A 24,862-nucleotide genomic window follows, 5' to 3' on the forward strand; every position below is an offset into this window, starting at 1 on the left:
ACTCTACACTCACTACTCTGCACTCACTACTCTGCACTCACTACTCTGCACTCACTACTCCGCACTCACTACTCTGCACTCTACACTCACTACTCACTACTCTGCACTCTACACTCACTACTCAGCACTCACTAGTCTGCACTCACTACTCTGCACTCACTACTCTGCACTCACTACTCTGCACTCTACACTCACTACTCACTACTCACTACTCTGCACTCACTACTCTGCACTCACTACTCTGCACTCACTACTCACTACTCTGCACTCACTACTCTGCACTCACTACTCTGCACTCACTACTCTGCACTCACTACTCACTACTCTGCACTCTACACTCACTACTCTGCACTCAGCACTCACTACTCTGCTCTCTGCACTCACTACTCTGCACTCACTACTCTGCACTCACTACTCTGCACTCTGCACTCAGCACTCTGCACTCACTACTCTGCACTCAGCACTCACTACTCTGCTCTCTGCACTCACTACTCTGCACTCACTACTCTGCACTCACTACTCTGCACTCACTACGCTGCACTCACTACTCTGCACTCTGCATTCACACTCTGCACACTCACTCTGCACTCACTACTTCATACTCTGCACTCTGCGCACTCTGCACTCTGCACTCACACTCTGCTCACTCACTCTGCTCACTAACTACTTCACACTCTGCACTCTGCGCACTCTGAACTGTGCGCACTCTGCACTCACACTATAATAATCCTTATGCAGAATTCCTCTAAAGTATAAGCAGCTTGTTTTTTTCCTATAAGCGCCAAAGAGTCAATGATAGGAAAAGAGGGCAGAGAGTGCTAACCCCATCTCCCCACCCACAGACAACCAAAAATTATCTTCTGCGTTGCTTTGTTCTAATAAATAATGAATAAGGAATTTAAAGTATATGTATGGGCGAGTGGAAGGTGATCTATCGTATTCAATATATTTTAACACAATTGGTGTTCATGGTTACCTTTACAAACGTGAGATGAAGATGATGCTCAGTTTTTAGTTATATAAGGATATTTTGTCGAGTACATTCAAGTTCAACCCACTGGCTGTAAGCAACAAGCTGAGGATCAACGGGCGCGAAACAGCTTGGCGGGCGCGCACGAGACCAGCGTGGGCGTGCACATCAGCTGAAGATCGCCTGGGAAGACACAGAGTCTGACTGCTGCCATGACTGACCCGCTGCGAGGGAAAGAGCCCGGTGAGTGGGGGTAGAGGGGGGGGCGGCAGAGAGGGAGTGGGCAGAGAGGGAGGGTGAGTGTGTGTGTGTGCGTGTGTGTGTGTGTGTGTGTGCGTGCGTGCTTCCGTGAGTGTGAATGTGGAGCAAGAGATGTGCACGGCTCCAGGAGGCTCTGTGTGCGCGTCCACGATGTGCAATCGGTGCTCGTGCACCGCTCTGTCTCGGTTGAGAGCGAACTCCGTGACAATAGGTCTCGAAGCCGAGACCTAAAAAACGATATAAGTTATTGGAAAGTGCTTGGCAGGTTTGGAAGTGTATCCAGAAGCTTCTGGGAATTCCGAAAATCAATTATTATACCGCACTTTGGAATTCCAGCAGGTTTCCGTATTTGAGTATTGATAGTCTTTGGGATTTGTGGGAGTGACAAGGAATCAGAAGAGAGGGGGACTTGTATTTTGGCGAAAGGTTGCTGAGCTTTAATGAAATTCAGAGGAAATATCAAATCCCAGCTGCACAAGCATTTACATTTCTGCAATTGCAACAAACACTATCTAGGAGCCAGGTTTCCTGTATGCATAAGATGTCAATATTCTGCACAAACTCCCCCCAGATTGTATTGTGTAATTTGCTCTCTAACCCACACACATTCCAGGAGACAATCCTCAGTTGGCCACCCCGGTGCCTAAAGGAGTTCTGGTTTAGCCGTAATTTCTCTTTTACCGGGTTTACCCACTGTAAATCTGTCGTTAATACAGGCCCACTAACATCTTGGTCATCCTTCCGTTCTTTATTTCCAGCCATTATGAATACTGTGCCCTTATCATCCCCTGTAGTGGGTGTGGACCTAGATGGTTTATCCAGTAATAAATTTACTTTAATGGTGGCTGGTTCCTGCGTGGTGGGATTGAGCAGCGTGTGCACTCCCCCTATTGCTCTATTACACTGGGTTTCGTAATCAAAAGTGGAATATTGTGTAGGAGGCTTCCCCGTCTGCGCTACATGGATGGCTATCTGTGTTACTATATTTTCTTTGCCACCCAGTCAGTCACAGTCATTTAGACAGGAGAGAACTGCAAACCGGTTTGGTCCATCAAAGTCTGGGACATAACCCAAGTTTCCCCGGTGTGTCCAATGGGGATAATGTAGATGACTTCTAGGATATTCCCAACACTGGTTTGCTTGTGGGTGCAATATCCTATTGTATCCCCATCCATTACCTCTATTAGGTTTTACTCTGTTCAGGTCTCTATAGAAGTATTTAAGAGGGAGGATCTCAATACCTTGTCTCCTTGTCCCTACTTGGAACATGACGTCACCGAGAATTCTCCCCACTGGTTCTGGGCTATTAAAGTTGACTATGACACAGTCCCCTATTTTGTTCTTTCTTGTCTTACCCACCCACAGCACCCTTCGTGCCATTATGATGTTATGCCATATCTTGCTACCCTCTGTGGTGTTGTTAGCAATCCAGTGGGCCACCTTACTTTTTTAATTGACCATGATTCTCCCTTATTCCCTTATTCAATACTGGTACATTCCCCAAGACTAGTACCAAGGGTGATGTCTCAGGCGGTAAATTGATTACAGGCAAAGGAACCCGATCTTCCAGTTGAACGGTTCCACCGTCAACCCCCTTATTCTCAGGTGGTTCCACTATTGGGGTTTTGTGTGTGCTAGTATCATTAATTATGATTTCTGCAGGTTTCTGCAGTTGTCCAACATTATTTTGTTCTGTTTTACAGCTTTGATGGCTGTACAAGTAGCTGGCATAGTTTTGATTACTGCTGTGTTGCTACGCTCAGGCACACTACCCTCACTGTGTACTGGAGGAGCTAAGATGTCCAACTTACGTGTGTTTTCTAGGGTTACTTTGTTTAGGGCGCCTAATTTCCCATTAATAACCCTTAGTCTTTCTATCAGGGGAAGAGTGAAAGATCTTAAAAGGTGTGTCATATTAGAAAATATCCTTTCTAGCTCTTTTGCTTTCACTGGTAAATGTACGATATTTTTTGGATCGGGCCCAAGACAGTTGGAGCGATTGGGCCTTTTACTGGTATGTTATGTGTATTAAGTTTGTTGATGGCTTTTTTAGGACTAGGTATACGTGTTTGACGTGACAATTTAGCAATTTTTGATTTCCTGCCCAGTTGACGGCCCCTTCCCCTGTTTCTTTTACCTACTTGTTTAGGACAGGGAGGCGCTGTAATTAGTAGGTCAGTGGCCTGTACACTTTTCCTGGCTGCTATCAGGTGGAAGCCCCCTGAGGATAAACTACTGCATGAGGAAATATCCAAAGGTAATAAGTTAACATCCAAATCACTCTCACTAGAGTTAAGCGTAACTAAACTTCTTGGTTCATCATGAACCGGCGTAACAGCATTTTTCAAGTCGCCTAGCGAGGAACGTTTTGCAGCTGTGAGTTCATGTGATAGGCGTTTTTCATTCAGTGCAATCTCTCTATCAAGAACTCCAGTAGCTCTTATAAAAAAGTCATCCAATGTTCCATTTACACTTCCATTTGGTGCAGTAGCAATGCGTTTCCCCCCCCTTCCTGGGGTGTGAGCCATAGTTCGTCAATTACCAGTATACCGATTTTACTCAGTAAATGCTGAAAATCTTACCACAAGAGTTGGTGAGTCAGAGGTGTGGCCCAGCCCAGCCTTATCCGGCCCTAGGCATCCCATGGAGGAAACACGGGCCTCTCAAAATCAATGGCCACGGGGAGCGCACTGGCTCCTGAAAGATTCACAAGATGCCCCAAGTCACGCTGAAGCCTCCGGGGCTCTGAAACCAAAACAACCGTGGCCCCTCGTTGGAGCCACTTAGGCTCTGAACGACACAATACCCCAACACGTGGGAGCGGCCCACTGAGTGCACGGGGCCGCTCTGACTCGGTGCCCTCGACTGGCACCTCACATATCATCTGCTCCCTCATGGAGCGAAAACAGAAATGCCCCCATGCTGTTGGAGCAGCCCTCTATCAAGCGGGGCTGCTCTGAGGGTCGCACTGGCGTGGTGCCTCCACTTTGCTCCCCCCGGCCGGCTGTAGTCACCGGCTCTCCGGGCGTGAGCTTCTTTCAGGACGCAGCAGCTCTTCTCCTGCGGGGCCTCCCGGGACACAGCCCCTTTTTAGGTCTCGCCTGTCGATGCGCATGCGCATCGAGCAAGGCGAGAGTATTGGGACTTATCCACTCTTTATCCACACTGCAAGGAATCGTGGCAATTCCTTGCAGTGCCCGTGACTTTTAAGCTCAATGCGCATGCGCATTGAGCTTAAAAGCGCGTGCACGTCCGTCTTTGTTTACCCGCTCCGCCCCCTCCCCTTCCCGCCGTGTCGCATTTCTCCTCCCCCCTCCCCTTTCTTCCCTCCGTCTTGTTTATTTTACCCGCTCCGCCCCCACCCCTTCCTGCCGTGTCGCATTTCTCCTCCCCCCTCCCCTCTCTTCCCTCCATCTTGTCTTGTGAGTCTCTGTAACTGTACCCTGCCTTCAGCGTCACGCTGCCTACGGGGCCAGCCTCCTACAAGCATCCTTTCGCCTGTTAGCATTAAGGGCGCTCCTACCTTGCACTCTCCTTACTGAATATTCGCACCTGCGAGCTCCCCTTCTCCTGCACTCTATATGCGAACACGTTGCTATTGCAAGCTTCCTTTTGTTTGCACTCGCTAGTGGAAATTTTGGCTGCTGCAAGCGTCATATTCCTTACACTCTGGTTGGCTGTTGCAAGTTTCACTCTGCTTGCAATCGCCGATTGAAAGCTTGGCTGCTGCACGCTTGCTTGCACCCTGTGGTCGAAAGCTTATGTCAGGCAAGTTTGCTTGCACTCTCCGGTTGAAAGCTTGTCTGGTGCAAGCTCCCTTGCACTCTTGTTGAAAGCTTAGCTACTGGAAACTTCATTACTCCTGCACTTTACCACACACGCCCCTAATCTCGCTGCACAGTGGTGCCAGACTACTGCAAGCTTCCATCCACACGCAGGCTCTCCTGCACACCAACGTCATTCTTTTCGTGTGACCCGCCACAGACCGACCTTTCTACAGGGCTGAGGAGGGGGTGGGGGCAGCAGGGCGTCCTTTGCAAAAGGTTTTAAACTGTACAGTTTAATCGATAAACTTTCCATTTGGTGCATCAAGCAGGCATGCATTCCTGAATCAACACTGCATGACCCAGTTTGTGGTAATTGTACAGTTTTTCAATCCCTGGTTTAATTTCGTTCCTGTTTTTTTTTTTCATTTCTTCAAGTTGTCTCCTTAATTTAAGTGTAAGGCTTGCAAATTATTATAAACATAGATAAGAACGGAAAGACACACTCCTTTCACGTGCCCCTGGCTGTAAAAGGAAGTGACACATAGGTTGAAAGCCTACAGAGCGTGTTGTGCACATGAAAGTGACAATGCGGAAACAAAGCAGCTGGCTGCTCTGGAGTCTGCAGAGATCTTATCGACTCTATAACCGTCTCCACCACAAATGGGCCCCAAACACTGTCGATCGCACAAACTGGACCCGCTCCGCCCCCTCCCCTTCCCGCCGTGTCGCATTTCTCCTCCCCCCTCCCCTCTCTTCCCTCCGTCTTGTCTTGTGAGTCTCTGTAACTGTACCCTGCCTTCAGTGTCACGCTGCCTACGGGGCCAGCCTCCTACAAGCATCCTTTCGCCTGTTAGCATTAAGGGCGCTCCTACCTTGCACTCTCCTTACTGAATATTCGCACCTGCGAGCTCCCCTTCTCCTGCACTCTATATGCGAACACGTTGCTATTGCAAGCTTCCTTTTGTTTGCACTCGCTAGTGGAAATTTTGGCTGCTGCAAGCGTCATATTCCTTACACTCTGGTTGGCTGTTGCAAGTTTCACTCTGCTTGCAATCGCCGATTGAAAGCTTGGCTGCTGCACGCTTGCTTGCACCCTGTGGTCGAAAGCTTATGTCAGGCAAGTTTGCTTGCACTCTCCGGTTGAAAGCTTGTCTGGTGCAAGCTCCCTTGCACTCTTGTTGAAAGCTTAGCTACTGGAAACTTCATTACTCCTGCACTTTACCACACACGCCCCTAATCTCGCTGCACAGTGGTGCCAGACTACTGCAAGCTTCCATCCACACGCAGGCTCTCCTGCACACCAACGTCATTCTTTTCGTGTGACCCGCCACAGACCGACCTTTCTACAGGGCTGAGGAGGGGGTGGGGGCAGCAGGGCGTCCTTTGCAAAAGGTTTTAAACTGTACAGTTTAATCGATAAACTTTCCATTTGGTGCATCAAGCAGGCATGCATTCCTGAATCAACACTGCATGACCCAGTTTGTGGTAATTGTACAGTTTTTCAATCCCTGGTTTAATTTCGTTCCTGTTTTTTTTTCATTTCTTCAAGTTGTCTCCTTAATTTAAGTGTAAGGCTTGCAAATTATTATAAACATAGATAAGAACGGAAAGACACACTCCTTTCACGTGCCCCTGGCTGTAAAAGGAAGTGACACATAGGTTGAAAGCCTACAGAGCGTGTTGTGCACATGAAAGTGACAATGCGGAAACAAAGCAGCTGGCTGCTCTGGAGTCTGCAGAGATCTTATCGACTCTATAACCGTCTCCACCACAAATGGGCCCCAAACACTGTCGATCGCACAAACTGGCCGTATGTTAAAGTGATGCTGACACTCTAATGGATGTTTTCCACTTTGAATTCTCCCAGCTCTGCCCAGAAGAGAAACTTTTTCCTTTCAAACTGATTTGCCCAGTGCAGTTCTATTCACTTTAATCCTAAATGTGAATTCCTGCTTGCATACAATAATATTGTATTTGTGCACACAAACGAAATGGATGTGTTCCTAAAAAGCAGGGAATACATACATGAAATAAATGCACATTTGAATCGTTCATTAAGGATAAACGCATATTTGGAAATTAATTTGCCAGAGTGCCTGTGTCAACCAGGGAGGCCTTGAGGACAAATAGCTGGGCTTTCAGAAACTTGATCCCAAACACGACTTGCTCATAATATGAATGTCTCTTTTTATGAGTGCCTAAGTTCATTGTGTTTTGTGGCTCACCCTCAACCCCCCACTCACCCTCACCCTCACTCACCCTCAACCCCTCACCCTCACTCACCCTCAACCCCTCACCCTCACTCACCCTCAACCCCTCCCCCTCAACCCCTCACCCTCACTCACCCTCACTCACCCTCACTCACTCACCCTCAACCCCTCACCCTCAACCCCTCACCCCCTCACCCTCACTCGCCCTCACCCTCACTCACCCTCAACCCCTCACCCTCAACCCCTCAACCCCTCACCCTCAACCCCTCACCCTCACTCGCCCTCACCCTCACTCACCCTCAACCCCTCACCCTCAACCCCTCACCCACCCTACACCCCTCCCCCTCAACCCCTCACCCTCACTCACCCTCAACCCCTCACCCTCACTCACTCACCCTCAACCCCTCACCCTCACTCACTCACCCTCAACCCCTCAACCTCAACCCCTCACCCTCAACCCCTCACCCTCAACCCCTCACCCTCACTCACCCTCAACCCCTCACCCTCACTCACCCTCAACCCCTCCCCCTCAACCCCTCACCCACCCTCACTCACCCTCACTCACCCTCACTCACCCTCACTCACTCACCCTCAACCCCTCACCCTCAACCCCTCACCCCCTCACCCTCACTCGCCCTCATCTTCACTCACCCTCAACCCCTCACCCTCAACCCCTCAACCCCTCACCCTCAACCCCTCACCCCCACTCGCCCTCACCCTCACTCACCCTCAACCCCTCACCCTCAACCCCTCACCCTCAACCCCTCACCCTCACTCACCCTCAACCCCTCACCCTCACTCACCCTCAACCCCTCCCCCTCAACCCCTCCCCCTCACTCACCCTCACTCACCCTCACTCACTCACCCTCAACCCCTCACCCTCACCCTCAACCCCTCACCCCCTCACCCTCACTCGCCCTCACCCTCACTCACCCTCAACCCCTCACCCTCAACCCCTCAACCCCTCACCCTCAACCCCTCACCCTCACTCGCCCTCACCCTCACTCACCCTCAACCCCTCACCCTCAACCCCTCACCCACCCTACACCCCTCCCCCTCAACCCCTCACCCTCACTCCCCCTCAACCCCTCACCCTCACTCACTCACCCTCAACCCCTCACCCTCACTCACTCACCCTCAACCCCTCAACCTCAACCCCTCACCCTCACTCACCCTCAACCCCTCACCCTCACTCACTCACCCTCAACCCCTCACCCTCAACCCCTCACCCTCAACCCCTCACCCTCAACCCCTCACCCTCAACCCCTCACCCTCAACCCCTCACCCTCACTCACTCACCCTCAACCCCTCACCCTCAACCCCTCACTCACCCTCACTCTCAAACGAAATGGATGTGTTCCTAAAAAGCAGGGAATACATACATGAAATAAATGCACATTTGAATCGTTCATTAAGGATAAAAGCATATTTGGAAATTAATTTGCCAGAGTGCCTGTGTCAACCAGGGAGGCCTTGAGGACAAATAGCTGGGCTTTCAGAAACTTGATCCCAAACACGACTTGCTCATAATATGAATGTCTCTTTTTATGAGTGCCTAAGTTCATTGTGTTTTGTGGCTCACCCTCAACCCCCCACTCACCCTCACCCTCACTCACCCTCAACCCCTCACCCTCACTCACCCTCAACCCCTCACCCTCACTCACCCTCAACCCCTCCCCCTCAACCCCTCACCCTCACTCACCCTCACTCACCCTCACTCACCCTCACTCACTCACCCTCAACCCCTCACCCTCAACCCCTCACCCCCTCACCCTCACTCGCCCTCACCCTCACTCACCCTCAACCCCTCACCCTCAACCCCTCAACCCCTCACCCTCAACCCCTCACCCTCACTCGCCCTCACCCTCACTCACCCTCAACCCCTCACCCTCAACCCCTCACCCACCCTACACCCCTCCCCCTCAACCCCTCACCCTCACTCACCCTCAACCCCTCACCCTCACTCACTCACCCTCAACCCCTCACCCTCACTCACTCACCCTCAACCCCTCAACCTCAACCCCTCACCCTCAACCCCTCACCCTCACTCACCCTCAACCCCTCACCCTCACTCACCCTCAACCCCTCCCCCTCAACCCCTCACCCACCCTCACTCACCCTCACTCACCCTCACTCACTCACTCACTCAACCCCTCACCCTCAACCCCTCACCCCCTCACCCTCACTCGCCCTCACCTTCACTCACCCTCAACCCCTCACCCTCAACCCCTCAACCCCTCACCCTCAACCCCTCACCCCCACTCGCCCTCACCCTCACTCACCCTCAACCCCTCACCCTCAACCCCTCACCCTCAACCCCTCACCCTCAACCCCTCACCCTCACTCACCCTCAACCCCTCACCCTCACTCACCCTCAACCCCTCCCCCTCAACCCCTCCCCCTCACTCACCCTCACTCACCCTCACTCACCCTCACTCACTCACCCTCAACCCCTCACCCTCACCCTCAACCCCTCACCCCCTCACCCTCACTCGCCCTCACCCTCACTCACCCTCAACCCCTCACCCTCAACCCCTCAACCCCTCACCCTCAACCCCTCACCCTCACTCGCCCTCACCCTCAACCCCTCACCCTCAACCCCTCACCCACCCTCAACCCCTCCCCCTCAACCCCTCACCCTCACTCCCCCTCAACCCCTCACCCTCACTCACCCTCAACCCCTCACCCTCACTCACTCACCCTCAACCCCTCACCCTCAACCCCTCACCCTCAACCCCTCACCCTCAACCCCTCACCCTCAACCCCTCACCCTCAACCCCTCACCCTCACTCACTCACCCTCAACCCCTCACCCTCAACCCCTCACTCACCCTCACTCTCACTCACCCTCACTCACCCTCACTCACCCTCACTCACCCTCACTCACCCTCACTCACCCTCAACCCCTCACTCACCCTCACTCATCCTCACTCACCCTCAACCCCTCACCCTCACCCTCACCCACCCTCAACCCCTCACCCTAACTCACACTCACCCTCACTCACCCTCACTCACCCTCACTCACCCTCACTCTCACTCACCCACCCTCACCCTCACTCACCCTCACTCACCCTCAACCCCTCACCCTCACACAGTGCAATAGGTCTCGGAGCATTTGAGTTAGAGCTTTTAGAATTGTTTATGGCTTTTTTTATTTGTAATTCTTTAGCATTGGCTACAGGAAACAAAAATGCTAAAGATTTACAAAAAAAACCCATAAACAATTCTAAAAGCACTAACTCTAATGCTGCGAAACCTATTGCATTTCCAATGCTTGTTATACCATAATATCATTTCTAGCTCTTTTTCTTTCACCGGTAAATGTACGATATTTTTTGGATCGGGGCCCAAGACAGTTGGAGCGATCGGGCCTTTTACTGGTATGTTATGTGTATTAAGTTTGTTGATGGCTTTTTTAGGACTAGGTATACGTGTTTGACGTGACAATTTAGCAATTTTTGATTTCCTGCCCAGTTGACGGCTCCCTCCCCTGTTTCTTTTACCTACTTGTTTAGGACAGGGAGGCGCTGTAATTAGTAGGTCAGTGGCCTGTACACTTTTCCTGGCTGCTATCGGGTGGAAGCCCCCTGAGGATAAACTACTGCATGAGGAAATATCCAAAGGTAATAAGTTAACATCCAAATCACTCTCACTAGAGTTAAGCGTAACTAAACTTCTTGGTTCATCATGAACCGACGTAACAGCATTTTTCAAGTCGCCTAGCGAGGAACGTTTTGCAGCTTGTAGTTCATGTGATAGGCGTTTTTCAGTCAGTGCAATCTCTCTATCAAGAACTCCAGTAGCTCTTATAAAAAAGTCATCCAATGTTCCATTTACACTTCCATTTGGTGCAGTAGCAATGCGTTTCCCCCCCCTTCCTGGGGTGTGAGCCATAGTTCGTCAATTACCAGTATACCGATTTTACTCAGTAAATGGTGAAAATCTTACCACAAGAGTTGGTGAGTCAGAGGTGTGGCCCAGCCCAGCCTTATCCGGCCCTAGGCATCCCATGGAGGAAACACAGGCCTTTCAAAATCAATGGCCACGGGGAGCGCACTGGCTCCTGAAAGAATCACAAGATGCCCCAAGTCACGCTGAAGCCTCCGGGACTCTGAAACCAAAACAACCGTGGCCCCTCGTTGGAGCCACTTAGGCTCTGAACGACACAATACCCCAACACGTGGGAGCAGCCCACTGAGTGCACGGGGCCGCTCTGACTCGGTGCCCTCGACTGACACCTCACATATCATCTGCTCCCTCATGGAGCGAAAACAGAAATGCCCCCATGCTGTTGGAGCAGCCCTCTATCAAGCGGGGCTGCTCTGAGGGTCGCACCGGTGTGGTACCTCCACTTTGCTCCCCCCGGCCGGCTGTACTCACCGGCTCTCCGGGCGGGAGATTCTTTCAGGACGCAGCAGCTCTTCTCCTGCGGGGCCTCCCGGGACACAGCCCCTTTTTATACCATAAAATCCTTTGTCTAGCAGGGTGCAGGCAACGTGAGAACCAGCTACAACTGGTTATAGGGAACTCCTTTCACTGGCCAGGCTGGGGACATCAGACGCACCACAGGGGGTGGAGCCCGCATTGTGTGGGGAAAGCCCAGCCCTATTCAGGCCCAGGTGCAACCCTTCCCTCACATCAGCATGCTAATCACTCCATTCACCACAGGGGCAGACCCTCCCAGACTCTTGGAGCCAGGCTCACCAGCCTGCTTCAGCCAATCACACGCCGGACACACATTACACAAATATGAAAACTTCTTGAAGTGGCACTTCCACACTAGACACAATCATGCTGCATATATCATTACGCAGCATTCAATCTCACGAGTTTGCACATACCAAACTCGACCCTGCACTCCCCACACATCAGGAACTACCATGGGCATACATATTCCCCATTCATTCATATGGGAGGGCAGGTCACTCTCACCACACACACAGAGAGCTCACACACTTTACACTGTACCACAGTGAAAAAGTGCGCAGAGGCCTAAAATCACCAACACCAGGTTACAGAAACAAGCTAGGAAAAAGCAAAAAGTTTTGGGGTGAACCTGCCAAAAAGGGCCAGGTCCAACACTGTCCGAATCGTTCATCGTACTTGCTCACTCGGAAACCAAGTCCTTAGTGCTGTACGAATCAGCTCCGGAAAGGCTTAATCTCTCTGAATGCCTTTCGGAACCAATTCAGTCAGCGCTAACGGTTTCCAGGCATCGTATTTGTTCTTTCAGAACCGGGAAAGATTTGGTCAGAAACAAGGGCTCGGATTGGCTTAGGCAAAGCCGAATCCAATTTGGAGCCCTTCCGGCCAAGATCAGACTCGACCCCCTAGTCTTTATAAAATCAAATTTTGAGTTCTAATTATTGGATTTTTGTCATTTTGATCTTGTTTACATAATTAATTTAGTTACATTATCCTAACCTGGTGCTGAATCTATTTGTGTGGTGTTTTCACTGTGTTGTTGTTTTTAAGTGTTGGGTAAATACCTTACACGTTGCTTAAGTTAAACCGGACTGCTCTGTGCCAAGCTACCAGAGGGTAAGTACAGGTTAATTTTGGGTTTACCTGCTTCTTAACCTGACTAGGATTGTGGTTGTTGCCTGATTTGGGCTTATAACCTGGTCAACCAACAACCTAATTTCTAACAAGAGACAATGATCATAGCTATCACCTTTAGATTTAAAGCCAGCAAAGCAAGAAAAGATACTTCTCTGATTAGATTTTACCCCATTGAAAATATTATTACATTTCGTACTACAACTACAATCTTCTTCAGCTTCCTCAGTTACCTTTCAACACTCCAAACAACTATGTAATGATCTTGCTCAATTCTTCTTCAACAAGGGTAAACTATTATATGAAATAAATCAAGATCAAATTCCTACACTGACTCACGTTATCCAAACTGTTATTACTTTAAACTCTTTCATACCGATTTATTGCACCGATCTCAATACCGGCGTTAAAAGCTGTTGTCCTGCCAGTTTATGCTCAGCTTAATTCCTGAAAACTTTTTTTTTCCTTTAGTCAAGAAAATCTAGGAACTCTTTTCTGGGTATTGCTGTATTTACCCAAGGATCCTGGGCATCACAAAGATGGTGCACAACAATGAGAACACTTAACTGCTCCTGTATATCCAGATATGGGCCAGACTCTCCAGTCTCCAGGGTGACGATCCAGCTCCCCAGGCGACCTGGACTATTTAAATAACACAAAGGTGTCAACGCACAGGCATAGAAGGCAGACACTTAGCCCGCTCTGCTGCACTCTGAATTGGAATTGATTGCGAACTGCTTTTAAAATACCTGAACCTAATGAGCAATGTTTTTTATGAACTAATCTTTTAAAAACCTTACTTGTATTTTCATTGCTGCTTGCTCGCTGACTCCCCCGGTTCACCACAGCTGCTCTAGTGCTGGTTGAGTGGAGGGAGACTGTAGAGCCCGGTACTTCCTGGTTGAGCCATTACGGGCGGCCATCTTGGGAGGGTGATGCTCCAGCTCTCCAGGGGACCCGGACTATTTAAATAACACAAAGGCGCCGACGCGCAGGAATAGAAGGCAGACACTAAGCCCGCTCTACTGAGCTAGCTGTCCGAATCGGAATTGATTGTGAACTGCTTTTTAAATACCTGAACCTAATGAGCAATGTTTTTTATGAACTAATCTTTTAAAAACCTTACTTGTATTTTCATTTCTGCTTGCTCGCTGATTTCTCGGTCCACGTCAGCTGCTCTAGTGCTGGTTGAGTGGAGGGTGACTGTAGAGCCCGGTACTTCCTGGTTGAGGCATTGCGGGTGGCCATCTTGGCAGGGTGAAGCTCCAGCTCTCCAAGCGACCCAATCTATATTTTGACGAATGATGGTAACACGCAGCCCGTCTGCGCCGTCCGCACCCGACCGGGACCAGGGGCAAAACACCCTGGCCCTTTTCCTGGAAATTTACTAACTTATAGTTGAGGGCGCTTGCACGAGTTGAGACCAGAAGGAAAATCGGAATGCTTACATGTATTGAACCCTGCGAAATTCTCTATATACTGTTCACACTGTAACTACAAGCCGCCACTCAATGTAAACCTTCGGCTACTACTTCCCCAAAAATGTTCCTTCTAAATTGTAGGCCATTGTCCAAACATTGCGTCGAAATAGCACTACTAATAAAAGAGCATAAACTAGACATCCTGTTTTTAACAGAGACATGGTTACAGATTGGAAATGACCCAGCTATTGTTCAGGCCCTTCCTGCAGGCTATGAAATATGTAGAATCGATCGCACCTCTGTTAGAGGCGGAGGCTTGGCAATTATCTATAAAGATATATATAAGTGCAGAATTCTACCATCCACGCTTTTTGACTGGGAAAACATGGCTTTCTTTGTAGAATTCACGCCTACCAGTACCTTCACCGGTTTACTGATCTTCCGCCCTCCAGATGCTCTAAAACAATTCATTCACAATCTTATTGACTCAATCGCAAACTGAGCACTGGTTTCTGCAAACTTTACAGTGCTGGGGGATCTTAACATACATTTAGATGATCTGTCTAATCACACAGCCAGTGGACTTCTATCGAGCCTTTTGGCAATTGATCTTAAACAAAGAAGCTTCCGCCCGACGCATGATAAAGGACACCTTTTAGATCCAATTTTTAGCAATCTTGATAATATTAGCATTGGGATCCCCATCCCACTCCCCTGGACAGACCATTATTTAATCCCTTTAATTTGGACCACCACCATTGCTCTGTCAGTCCCAAAACAACCCGCCTCTTGGGTTAGGAAGTGGTCTAGACTTCCCCCCACGAAATGGGAGGCAGCTCTCGAGGCCTCAAAACCTTCGAGGGCAGCCACCATTAGTGAGGCGAACAATAATTTTAATTGTTGGCCCTATTGATGCTCATTGCATCATTGGTGCAATAGCTCCTGATGCGAACAATGTAAGTAGTTGCTTGTCTGTCCCCTTCCCCCAGTCGCTGACTGGACAGTAAAATATAACCATATTTTGGGCCTATAACCCCACTCCCCTTAGTGCCCAACCATGGTTGCAAGGACCATGAAGAGAGGCAGGTGGCATTCCCAAGGTGTAATGGGACCTTGTGCAAAGTAAAGGCAACCCTTCACCCCTGTATTATTGCTGCACAGTAAAATATAGCCATACATTGGATAAATTAGACACCAAATACCTCTGGGGCCCAGTATCCCTGCACCTGTTGCACTACTGATGGCTATGTCCCTGACAGGGACTCCTGCACATAGTCATGGTATAGCCAATTGCAATTTAGCCCGGGGAGGGGCCCCTTCCCCAAAACCTCACAGTGCAACACCATTGCTATGATTCCTAGAGTTGAGGCCTACACTACCCTGAGCCTTGCAACCATGGTCTTGCACTGCAAATCCCAAGCAAGGGGAACCCAATTCCTCAAATTTGCCCCTCGCAGCAAAGGTCTAGCGCTGCAAGCACAGGGGAGGAGGCCTACTCCCCTGGGACTCCCTACATCATCCAGAACTGCAAGGTCCAGGGGAGGGGGGCATTTTACCCGGGACCTCACATCTATTGTTTTGTGCTGTGGGTCCAGTGCAGGGAACCCCACTCCCCTATGCCCCTCAGCTGTGCTATACCGTCCCGTCCCATCATCTGGGCCTCACAGCCATGGATTGTGCTGCAAGACCTATGGGAGAGAACCCTACTGCCCTTGGACTTGTAGCATTGATCCAGCTCTGCGAGGGCCAGGTAGGCTGGCCAACCTTCCATTATTTCTGCACAGGACACATACGTGCTAAGACACATTGCATGTGCAGAGAGGTTGTATGACGTTACGACGCATGCCATTACCCAGCATGCCATTACACCGCAAATCTTTAACCCGACATGCTCTCAGGGGGGCGCTGGAAGTTGAAATAGTACTATTTACAGTTCAAACACCACTGTGTGCAACAGTGGGAAGGTGTTGGAGTTAAATCCAACACCTTCTACCCCCTGCAACAAGCCATTCACTTTATGACGACATGCAGGGTATTGGCATACATTGTAACGCATGCGTTGTAACAGTTGTTTCCTGTGCAGAGACGTCAGAGGAAGGTTGTTGGTGTGGTGCAAGGGGCTATAACTCACATGGTGCGTGTTTCGGGTTTAATTCTAAATCCACCTCCTTTGAATCACAAGGCCATCTTAAAAGACAATTTGGCTGAAGTTTGATCTTATTGAATATGATCACTAGTCATACTTCATTTGAGTTCTAATCTAATGACATCCACCTGGAATTAGGATTGGCTGCTTGCTATTGCAAGTTTTGAGTGACAGGTTTAGAAAATGAACAACTTAGGCATCCAAATGGAATGAAACAGTCTTAATCTTTGAAACAACAGTGTTAAATATCAATGTCTCCACTCTTACTGCCCAAAAACTATCCACTGTCACAGGATCTATTCTAGTGGGTATGTTTTATCCATAGCTGTAGGATATTTGACATCTTATCTCAGCTTTACCACCTCACCTAAATATGATAGAAATAAGCACTGTATTCTAAAGACGGACAGGGCCCACAACAAACTGAATTTTACATCGGAATCACTGCCATCACAGTTGTAGACTAGCCGGAAACATAGAACCACGAAACATGTTTATTAATCATGACCTCCCACTTGGCTAAGTTTATGTGCACTTGACAATCACTTCTTTCTCTGCTCCCTTTTTTAGTGAGACTGGAGTATTTAAGTTCAATGTAACTGCTGCTGATATGTATGTTGTTAAAAAATAGACTGGCTATTGCTGGGGGGAGTGGAGAAGTGGCAAGTCACATTGTGTAGTCAGCAAAATGCAATACAGTGGTAAATGTATACCATTTTCAGCAAGTAGCAGTGTGCTGCATTATGGATTAACTCATTTAACAAACTGTTGGACCCTTGAAAAATAAAACTCTCTTTGTGCCTCTGTGGGTGTCATAGAAAGACCTCATCAGGTACTCATAGTCTGCTAGACTGCATACTCCTCCAGGTTACTCACAGTACTCTAAGGTGGGTTTCCTGGCAGAATTTCTCATTACTCTGACATGGGTGCCCTAAGGACCCAATTTGCTACTTAAAGCCTGCTGTACTGCACATCCCTACAGGTATGGTCAGTAGTCCAAGCTAGGTAGTATCTATGAGTGCTGTACTCACTGTGGCTCACTGTGCACCAGGGAAGCCAGGCAGAACTGAAGCAGGAGCAGGAGAAGACCCGTTCCCTCCATGAAGCCGCCTGGATTGCAGTGTTGCAGGGTTCCTACTCTCCATACGCTTTTATATCTCCCACGCCTTCCCTTGACCTCTGCAATCTAACCCCCATTAATCAGTAACTGGCTGAGCCCATCCTGCCAAGAACTTCCAAATGCAGCGTGCCATTAGGGCTCCTCATCCAATCCCAAATCACACTCTGTTTCATCACCAACATGATTTATGAAATCCACAGCAGGTGCTGGTTGTTGACATTGTTTTAAAGAATACTTTTTGAGGCAAAGGACCTAGATATTTCAGTGCAAAGAAAGTGTAGAGAGACAGCCCTGCTGCAGCACTGTTAAAAAAAAATGTGTATATATACACATATATACAGATATATACATATTTATATAGCTGGTTTCACAGCATGGACTGCTGTTTAAAATGGCTGCTGTTTAAAATGTATCCAGGGGGCGTGTCCAAGATGGTGGCTGTATAGGAGCATTTTCTTGGAGCTCCACCGCACCACTTACAAAGACAGCAGTTTCCCAGTGTTCTGACTGGACCCGATCCAGGTGCAGCACCGCAGTTGCAGGGGTTATCTGCCAGCCCCACGATCAATGATGAAGGGTGCAAAAGCGGTACAACATCGGACGGCAGGGCACCTCAGTCAAAATGGAGGCCGAGAGCTCTTGTGGCAACTTCTGACTGCCGGAGCCACCAGGATGCACGTGGTGCGTGGTGCTCGGCTGCAGTGCCCTTTCACCAGTGTGAGCACCGAAGCGGAAACAACAGTGATCTTGCAGGGTGGAATGCAGGCCGCGAGGCACCGGGCGATAGCCCCTCCTCCCCCTTCTAGATCTGTGGGCTGACGACTGTGAGTTTGGTGGCCGGAGATGCCTATCTGACGTGGGAGCTCAGCCCAGATCGGAGTTTCCCCAGGAGAGCCCATGAACAGCGGCCAACTGCACCCCCAGATCAAGGTCAACCCCGAAGGAGGCATGGCACAGGATATACGGAGAGTGCCCACCGAGGAGATGTGCTCGCTGTGGGCCCAATGCCCAATTACGCAATTCTAAAGCCCGCAGTGAGACCCCAACAGGGAGCGGCCAGGAAAAATGAGCCAGACGGGCAGGAGGCCTGGTGACCGGGGGTATGTGGGAGCACCCACTGGCAGCACAGCAAAGAATTGTGGCCTGGCGGGACATGCCACAGAGCAATCCCGCGGAGGTCCATTAAAAAAGAAGTGGCTGGGAACAGGGCCGGCCCTAGGCATGTGCAAAGTGTGCACCTGCACAGGGCCGCCAAACCCCAGGGGCCGCCACGACGTCGGATCAGATCAGGATCACTGGCACTGGCGGCCCCCTGGCACACACATTTCAAGAGACATCGAAAACCGGGAATCTTAAATGGGCAAAATTGAAAATATACCTAGAAGGCCCAGGGGCGTAACAAAGGCCCCCCTGCAGCCCACGCGGTGTGGGGGGCCCCTAAGCGCTCTGTACACTACACTTTACACTCACAGACATGGCGCCGTCCGTGTCTTGAGTGTGCTGCTCTAGCAAGCTTGGGGCTTGCAGCAGTCTGCTGGAAGGCTCACCCAACTGCATTACTGCGCTTTTCAATCCCCGCGGCGCAGCCTCTATCAGTGCTACAATGTATCGAATCTGCCCGGGGAGCCAAGCCAGCCTGTCTTGCCTTGCTGCATATTTCCTGCGCCCGCCGCAGCTCGAAGCAGCTTTCAGACATGCACTAGTGAGACTCACAGTGTTCCATTCAAAACGGGGGCGGGACCGCCTGCCCTCAGCGGTGGTTGCTATATGGCTGTGGCACACCATGGGGGCCCAGGATTAAATCCGGATGTGTCCGTTAGTGCCTCGTTACGTCCTGGAGTAAGAGGATAGCAAGTGTGGTAGGTGACAAGCGGCGGGGGATTCAATAGTGTCAAACGGAAGAGCGCTGCCTCTGCAAGCTCCTGTGCCTGCTTGCAGTGAGAGTTGCCGTCGTGGTTTCAGACATTCACTGTACGGGTCGGGTTCCTGTGTGATTACATTAAGAATCACTTCAATCGCAAAGGAGTGAGTTGCGGCCAAGAGCTGTCCCAATTACAGTTCCAATCCTCACTGAATCCTATTGCCTTGTTAACCTCTAGCTGTTGTCAGTAGTCTGACTACAGAAATCCTGAGGCGCCAGACACACAGTCCCCAGGAGGCCCTGGAGGGTGCAGGTGGCAGCACAGAGACACGCAGCACCGAGGGACCTGCATAGATAGAGTCGGACCCCGAGGAGAGATCTAGAAACGGGACCGGGATTGTATCTGAGGGACTGTCTGCCAGTTACACCTTCACTGGCCTAAACCATGTGCTAACGGCGCACAGACAGTAGTTTGCTACCCGCTTTCCAGTCAGGTAAGCCAGACATCTGACTGCTTTAAGATTTACTATTTTCCCTGCAAAGTTTTTGGTTGTGTCGCTAGGAAACAAGCTCTATTTGTGACTTTCTGTACAATTCACTGGTGACTTTGGGTAACATTAGCCTAGGGAGTGCTGCGTAATGATGACGTGTTATTGGGCTTGTGCAATCAATATTCCTGCAGCGTGTTTTGGCATATTGTCACGTTTCACTACCACCAGTGGGTGAATTTACATGAAACTTCTCAGTTTACGTTTTTCCTTTGTCCTCGTGTGGGCGCCGTGCATGACACTCATGTTGGAGTGCTGTGATAAGATTGTGTTGGTGGGCTCTGCAAAGGATGTTTTACCTAATTGCAGCTACCCCCCTTCAGCCCATCTGGACATAATCAGCAGGCCAGATGGCTCTGAACTTCACCCTTACCAGTGAAGGCCTCCCGTCATGTACGTTTGTCAGAGTCTGGATAAGAGGGCCTGATTGCATCCCTAACATGAACCTTGGGAGAGAGACTACAACAGAAAGGCTGCCTGTCAGTAGACAGCGCCATCACCGTCAAGCAGCCCTGCAAGACCCACAGAGAGCAGAGCTGGCCTGAGAGGAGTCTGGAGCTGTAGTGTGCGAGTCACTGCTCAGCTGCAAGGCTATCCCTGCAATGTCAGTGTGCAGCGGTCCGGGGTCTGTAGCTGTAGTGCACTTCTTCACGAGCTTTTACTTTAATATTAAACCAGTTAAATCTTACTGCCAAATTTGCATTCATTTATCACTACGGGCCCTCCATGTACATAGCCATGTACGTCCAACTGCATCCCCTTGAACATATGCCCTGACCCCACCTCACCTTGGGGGTTAAATATAGTACTGGAGCACTTGAAGATCCTGTACTGAGCACTTGCTTCGCTCTGCACCATGGACATTTACGTCAACATGAAACCCCGTCATTTGATGTCCCCAGGGCAAATATCGTATCGGAGCAGTTGCAGAACCTTGTGTTGGGTGCTTAAGTTGTCCTGTTCCTAGGGCATTTTCAACATTTTGCAGGCTGCAGCCCCTCTGGGATAAATACAGTATCGAAGCACATGCACAAGGTGCACGTAAAGCAACACCCACCTTACACACCCGGGGACAGTGAGACCGTCTGAGCACTTACCACACCTTGCACTCGTGGAACTTTACGCATTACACAGCTCCTTCGCCTCATGGCACTTGGGGCAGCCGTAATACCGGGTCACTAATTACAGACTGCACTTTTTGCTCCCCTGGACATCTCACGCTCTGGTGCCAGAGGGCGCGGGGGTTTACGGTGTCAGCAATTACGGAAATCTACTCCTGGTACGTGTGTGGGCAGATGCACCGACACCACGTTCGCAATGGCACTTACTGCAGTGGGCACTTTGTTGAAACACAGTGAGGGCAATTATGGTGTCTGGGCGCTTTGGTGCCACCGAAGGGTGGAGAGGATAAAGTAGTAGCCTTCCCGGGGTGCAGATCCAGCAATTAAGGCAAAATACACTGAAAGGACCAGTTCCACAAAGGCAAACTGCTTTATTGGTAATTTTTCAGCAACAGTCTCATGCCTCAGTCATTTTCAGCAGCTGCACTTCCTCTATGTCTTGCACAGTGAGGGATGCATGCCCTGAAATTACCAAGGAGCGCCCTCAAAACCCCAGAGAATGCCTGCCTCCAGCACTCACAGCAACCTCCCCTATTTCGTTAAGTGTCAGGGTTCTTGCAGGAGGAGCGCTCACACTAACCTGCAGCATGAGTACTTGACTGTGCTTGCTAGAGTGGGCACAAGGGCGCTGCTCCAGGCACTTACACAAGTTATAGCATAAGATGCCCTACCAGTCAGTACTTCGCAGCACACTTCATCTGGAAGCTTGGGGCAACCTGCACTTGCAGCGGTGGCACTTAGAGCAGTTTTCACTGCTGCATTTACAGTACTTGTGTCAGCTGAGCACCTGCTGCATCAGGGGCCTCCTATGGCACGTGGGCACCCGCAGCTGCCCTCTTACACCGTGTAGAGCCCCCACCCAACACAACCCTTCAAGGGTCCTACATATGCACCATGGGAGCGTGCAAGCTGGATAACCTTGTAAAACAATACGTGTGGTGCACGCTGAGTGAAACAATCCGAAGATAACAAGGTTACTAGGTTACTCTGTAACGTTCGCGCTGGGATTAAGAGCACAGATATAGCGGTGTAAACATGAGAAGCGATGATTAGTGTCCGAAATAGCTGTTGAGGATCCTGTATGTTCGCCGTATAACCTGCATGGCCAGACACCTGTAATCACTCATTATGATCACGTCTGCTGAGGATCGTGTAAACAAACCTCTGTGAACTTATTTTGACGTGCGCTCACACATAAGACACTCTTTGTGTTTAAGGAGCGAGATACAATTTTTTTTTTTAAAACATCTCTGTAAGAGGGTGACATTTCATATGCCATGCACACTCTGTCGGTGGGGGGCACAGCTCATTTGTACGGCCATAAAGACCCCATAAAAAAGCCCAGCAGACCCTTCTCGTGGCCCTCCGTGACGCCTATGTGAAATGCAGATTAGTGATAACTAATTGGGGGATGGTGGTAGGTGGTGGTCGGTCCGCTGGGGGGGCCCCCTCATTGTGCTTTGCAGGGGGCCCCCTCAAGTTTCGTTACGCCACTGAGAAGGCCTCTTGGGAAGAAAAGCTGTAGCCTGGTTGGTTGCGCTAGAATGAGACAATGGTTAACAGGTGCACGAAAACGGTTCAAACGAAATCGCTGCAAAAACCAGCAGGTGGAAACAGTTCCCAGCAAAGACGGACGCCTTGGAATCCTACGCAGTGCTAGATGCGATATATACTGAAAGATGTCCCGCCTCCCAAAAATATCTTCATTTATTTCCGTCTCTTAAATAGTTACGCAGGAGCCCCCGAGCTATAAACGGACGCTCTGTGAACACCCATCATGCGTTTGCCTAAGAGAAATGTAACCAAAAGCCATATTTTCTCTGTGGGTCTCTGTGCAGACCAAGGCGCCTAGAAGCCTGCCACAGAGCCGATCACTGCGCTATAAAGGTCTATTCACAGGTTAGTTCAAAAGCCTTGCGCAAGTTTACAAGGGCAGAGAGGCCGGGCAGGTTTCGGAGAGGCGCTGGGAGGAAAGCCACCAAGAGGAGGGCGGACGGGCTGTATGCCTCGGCAAAGCCGGCAGGGCTGGGCTGAGTCAGTGACGTGTTCGACCTGACACAGGACAGGCACGGCCAGCAAGGAGAGTGATTGGCAGGATTTGGCGGCCTCTGGTCCGGCTCCGACTGCGGTCCGCAAATTTCTGCAAGGGATGGGTCACACACCACTCAGCCAGGTTGAATTCCCGAAGCCGGCGGCCCGACCCAGTTATTATGCATACCCACCAAGCAATGGGACTGCAGCGACGCGTTGTTGTTTTAATTTCAGTTTCACTTACTTGCCCAGCCTGGCAGCCAGCCAGCAGTTTGGGTCCCAGGGCCGTCAATCTTAGCCCTACTACCAATGACGTGTCGTGACTGCCCTGGGACAGTCAGCCCCCGCGCGCTGTGCGCAGTGCGCAACTCTGACGCTTCACGTGGTCACGCTCCAGTATGTGTTTAAAGTACTTACACATACGCTGCCATATTTATCACGTCTGAATTGGAACACATTTTTTGCTAAGCAAGGAAAGATGGCCGGTTCGGTTGGTTCCAGGTAAGGCGAAACCCGTACAGAAAGAGGGGTGCCGGGTGGTTACTGAAAGACCCACCCCTTTGAGCATCAGGTTTAGAACGTGTAATGTTTGCACAGTTTTATATAATCCGAACTACTTGAAGGATTTGGGGTGCTTTACATGAGAACGTTAAATTACACAAGTTCACTTCCGGGGCCCCCACCTACGCTCCCTGCACAGGGCCACCATGAGCCTAGAGCCGGCCCTGCTGGGAAGTCTGGCTGCCTAGGCCAGACACAGAGTTGGCCCAGGCAATAAACACCCCTTCTGCATTAGTGAAGCCAGGACTGTACGAACGAGCTGACTGTACCAGCCCACAAGGGCTGTAGGATTCCCACCCCCCACCACAGTACAGCTGGAGCACACGCTGAAACCGTCCTCTGCCCTAGGGCCCAAGATAGTAGCTTTGCCGAAGTGACCGCCAGTAGAAGCAATGGGACCTGGGGCCCTACACTGGCACTGCATGGCACTGCATGCTCACTCTGCAGTACTTGAGTGAGAGAGACTTCTGAGCCAGCCCTCTAAGCCTAAGGGCACCTCCTGGACTTAGCACGGCAAGCAAGCTACACAACTGCAGATATCAATCCATGCCCCGATATACGTGAGAGCTGTGCACCAAGACAAGTGACTACATGCAGCCCGGTTGCCCCTAGATGGGCAGAGGAACAGAGGCAGAGGAAGAGCCATTTGCAGGACACCACCTTGCGATGCCATGGAGTAGCTGCACTATGCTGTGTGGCTGGTGGGGTGTATGTCAGGGAATTATTGAGAGCCAAAGCCCAGAGCCCAGAGCCAGAGCCCTGGGGGAACACATTCCAGCTCCCTCCCCTGAGGGGGTCCAGCAGTTTGGAAGACCACAAAACAAGGACTGGGCGGGGCAACTGCCCTGAAGCTGGGAACTCGTATCTTACACAGCCACACACCCTTACTGTGGCAGAAGACTAGTGCCCCGCAGGAGCTGCACAGATCTGGTGAGGACAGCTTGGAGTGGAAGGAGTGACCCGTGCTAAGTAATAGTTCCTGGAATATTCGGTCTGGTTAGGTAGACGGGGAGAAGTAATAGCCATGCTGAAGACCAATGGGAAATTTCCCAGTGCCTGGCCTGCCCTAGTAAGCTACACTAAAGTGGCACTAACTGGAGAGTGGACGCTTCCGCGCCACACATTGGGGCTTGGAAGAACAGCCTGAGCACAGTTAAATACAGCCCATTTAACCAAGAGTATACATACGCACCACACTACAGAGGGGCAGAAAAATGGTGAACACCAGGACTAAAAAAGACCCCCTTCATCAAGGACCTCTTCACAAAAACCCCCTCCAAGCGCTTG

General features: G+C 50.4%; 1 protein-coding gene across 2 annotated transcripts in view; it reads right to left on the reverse strand.

Moving 5' to 3' along the window:
- Positions 1-17,454, reverse strand: part of LOC147748463 (A.superbus venom factor 1-like) — a 1,277,467-nt gene extending 1,260,013 nt beyond the window's left edge. For both annotated transcript variants that reach the window (XM_086962056.1, XM_086962049.1), the window contains exon 1: positions 17,365-17,454. In XM_086962056.1, the coding sequence (XP_086818182.1) occupies positions 17,365-17,435 (71 nt within the window). In that variant the 5' untranslated portion in view covers positions 17,436-17,454. The remainder of the gene's footprint in view (positions 1-17,364) is intronic.
- Positions 17,455-24,862: the final 7,408 nt, after the last annotated feature.

This window comes from Lissotriton vulgaris, chromosome 1_1, assembly GCF_964263255.1.
Source record: "Lissotriton vulgaris chromosome 1_1, aLisVul1.2, whole genome shotgun sequence".
Lineage (NCBI taxonomy): Eukaryota > Metazoa > Chordata > Amphibia > Caudata > Salamandridae > Lissotriton > Lissotriton vulgaris.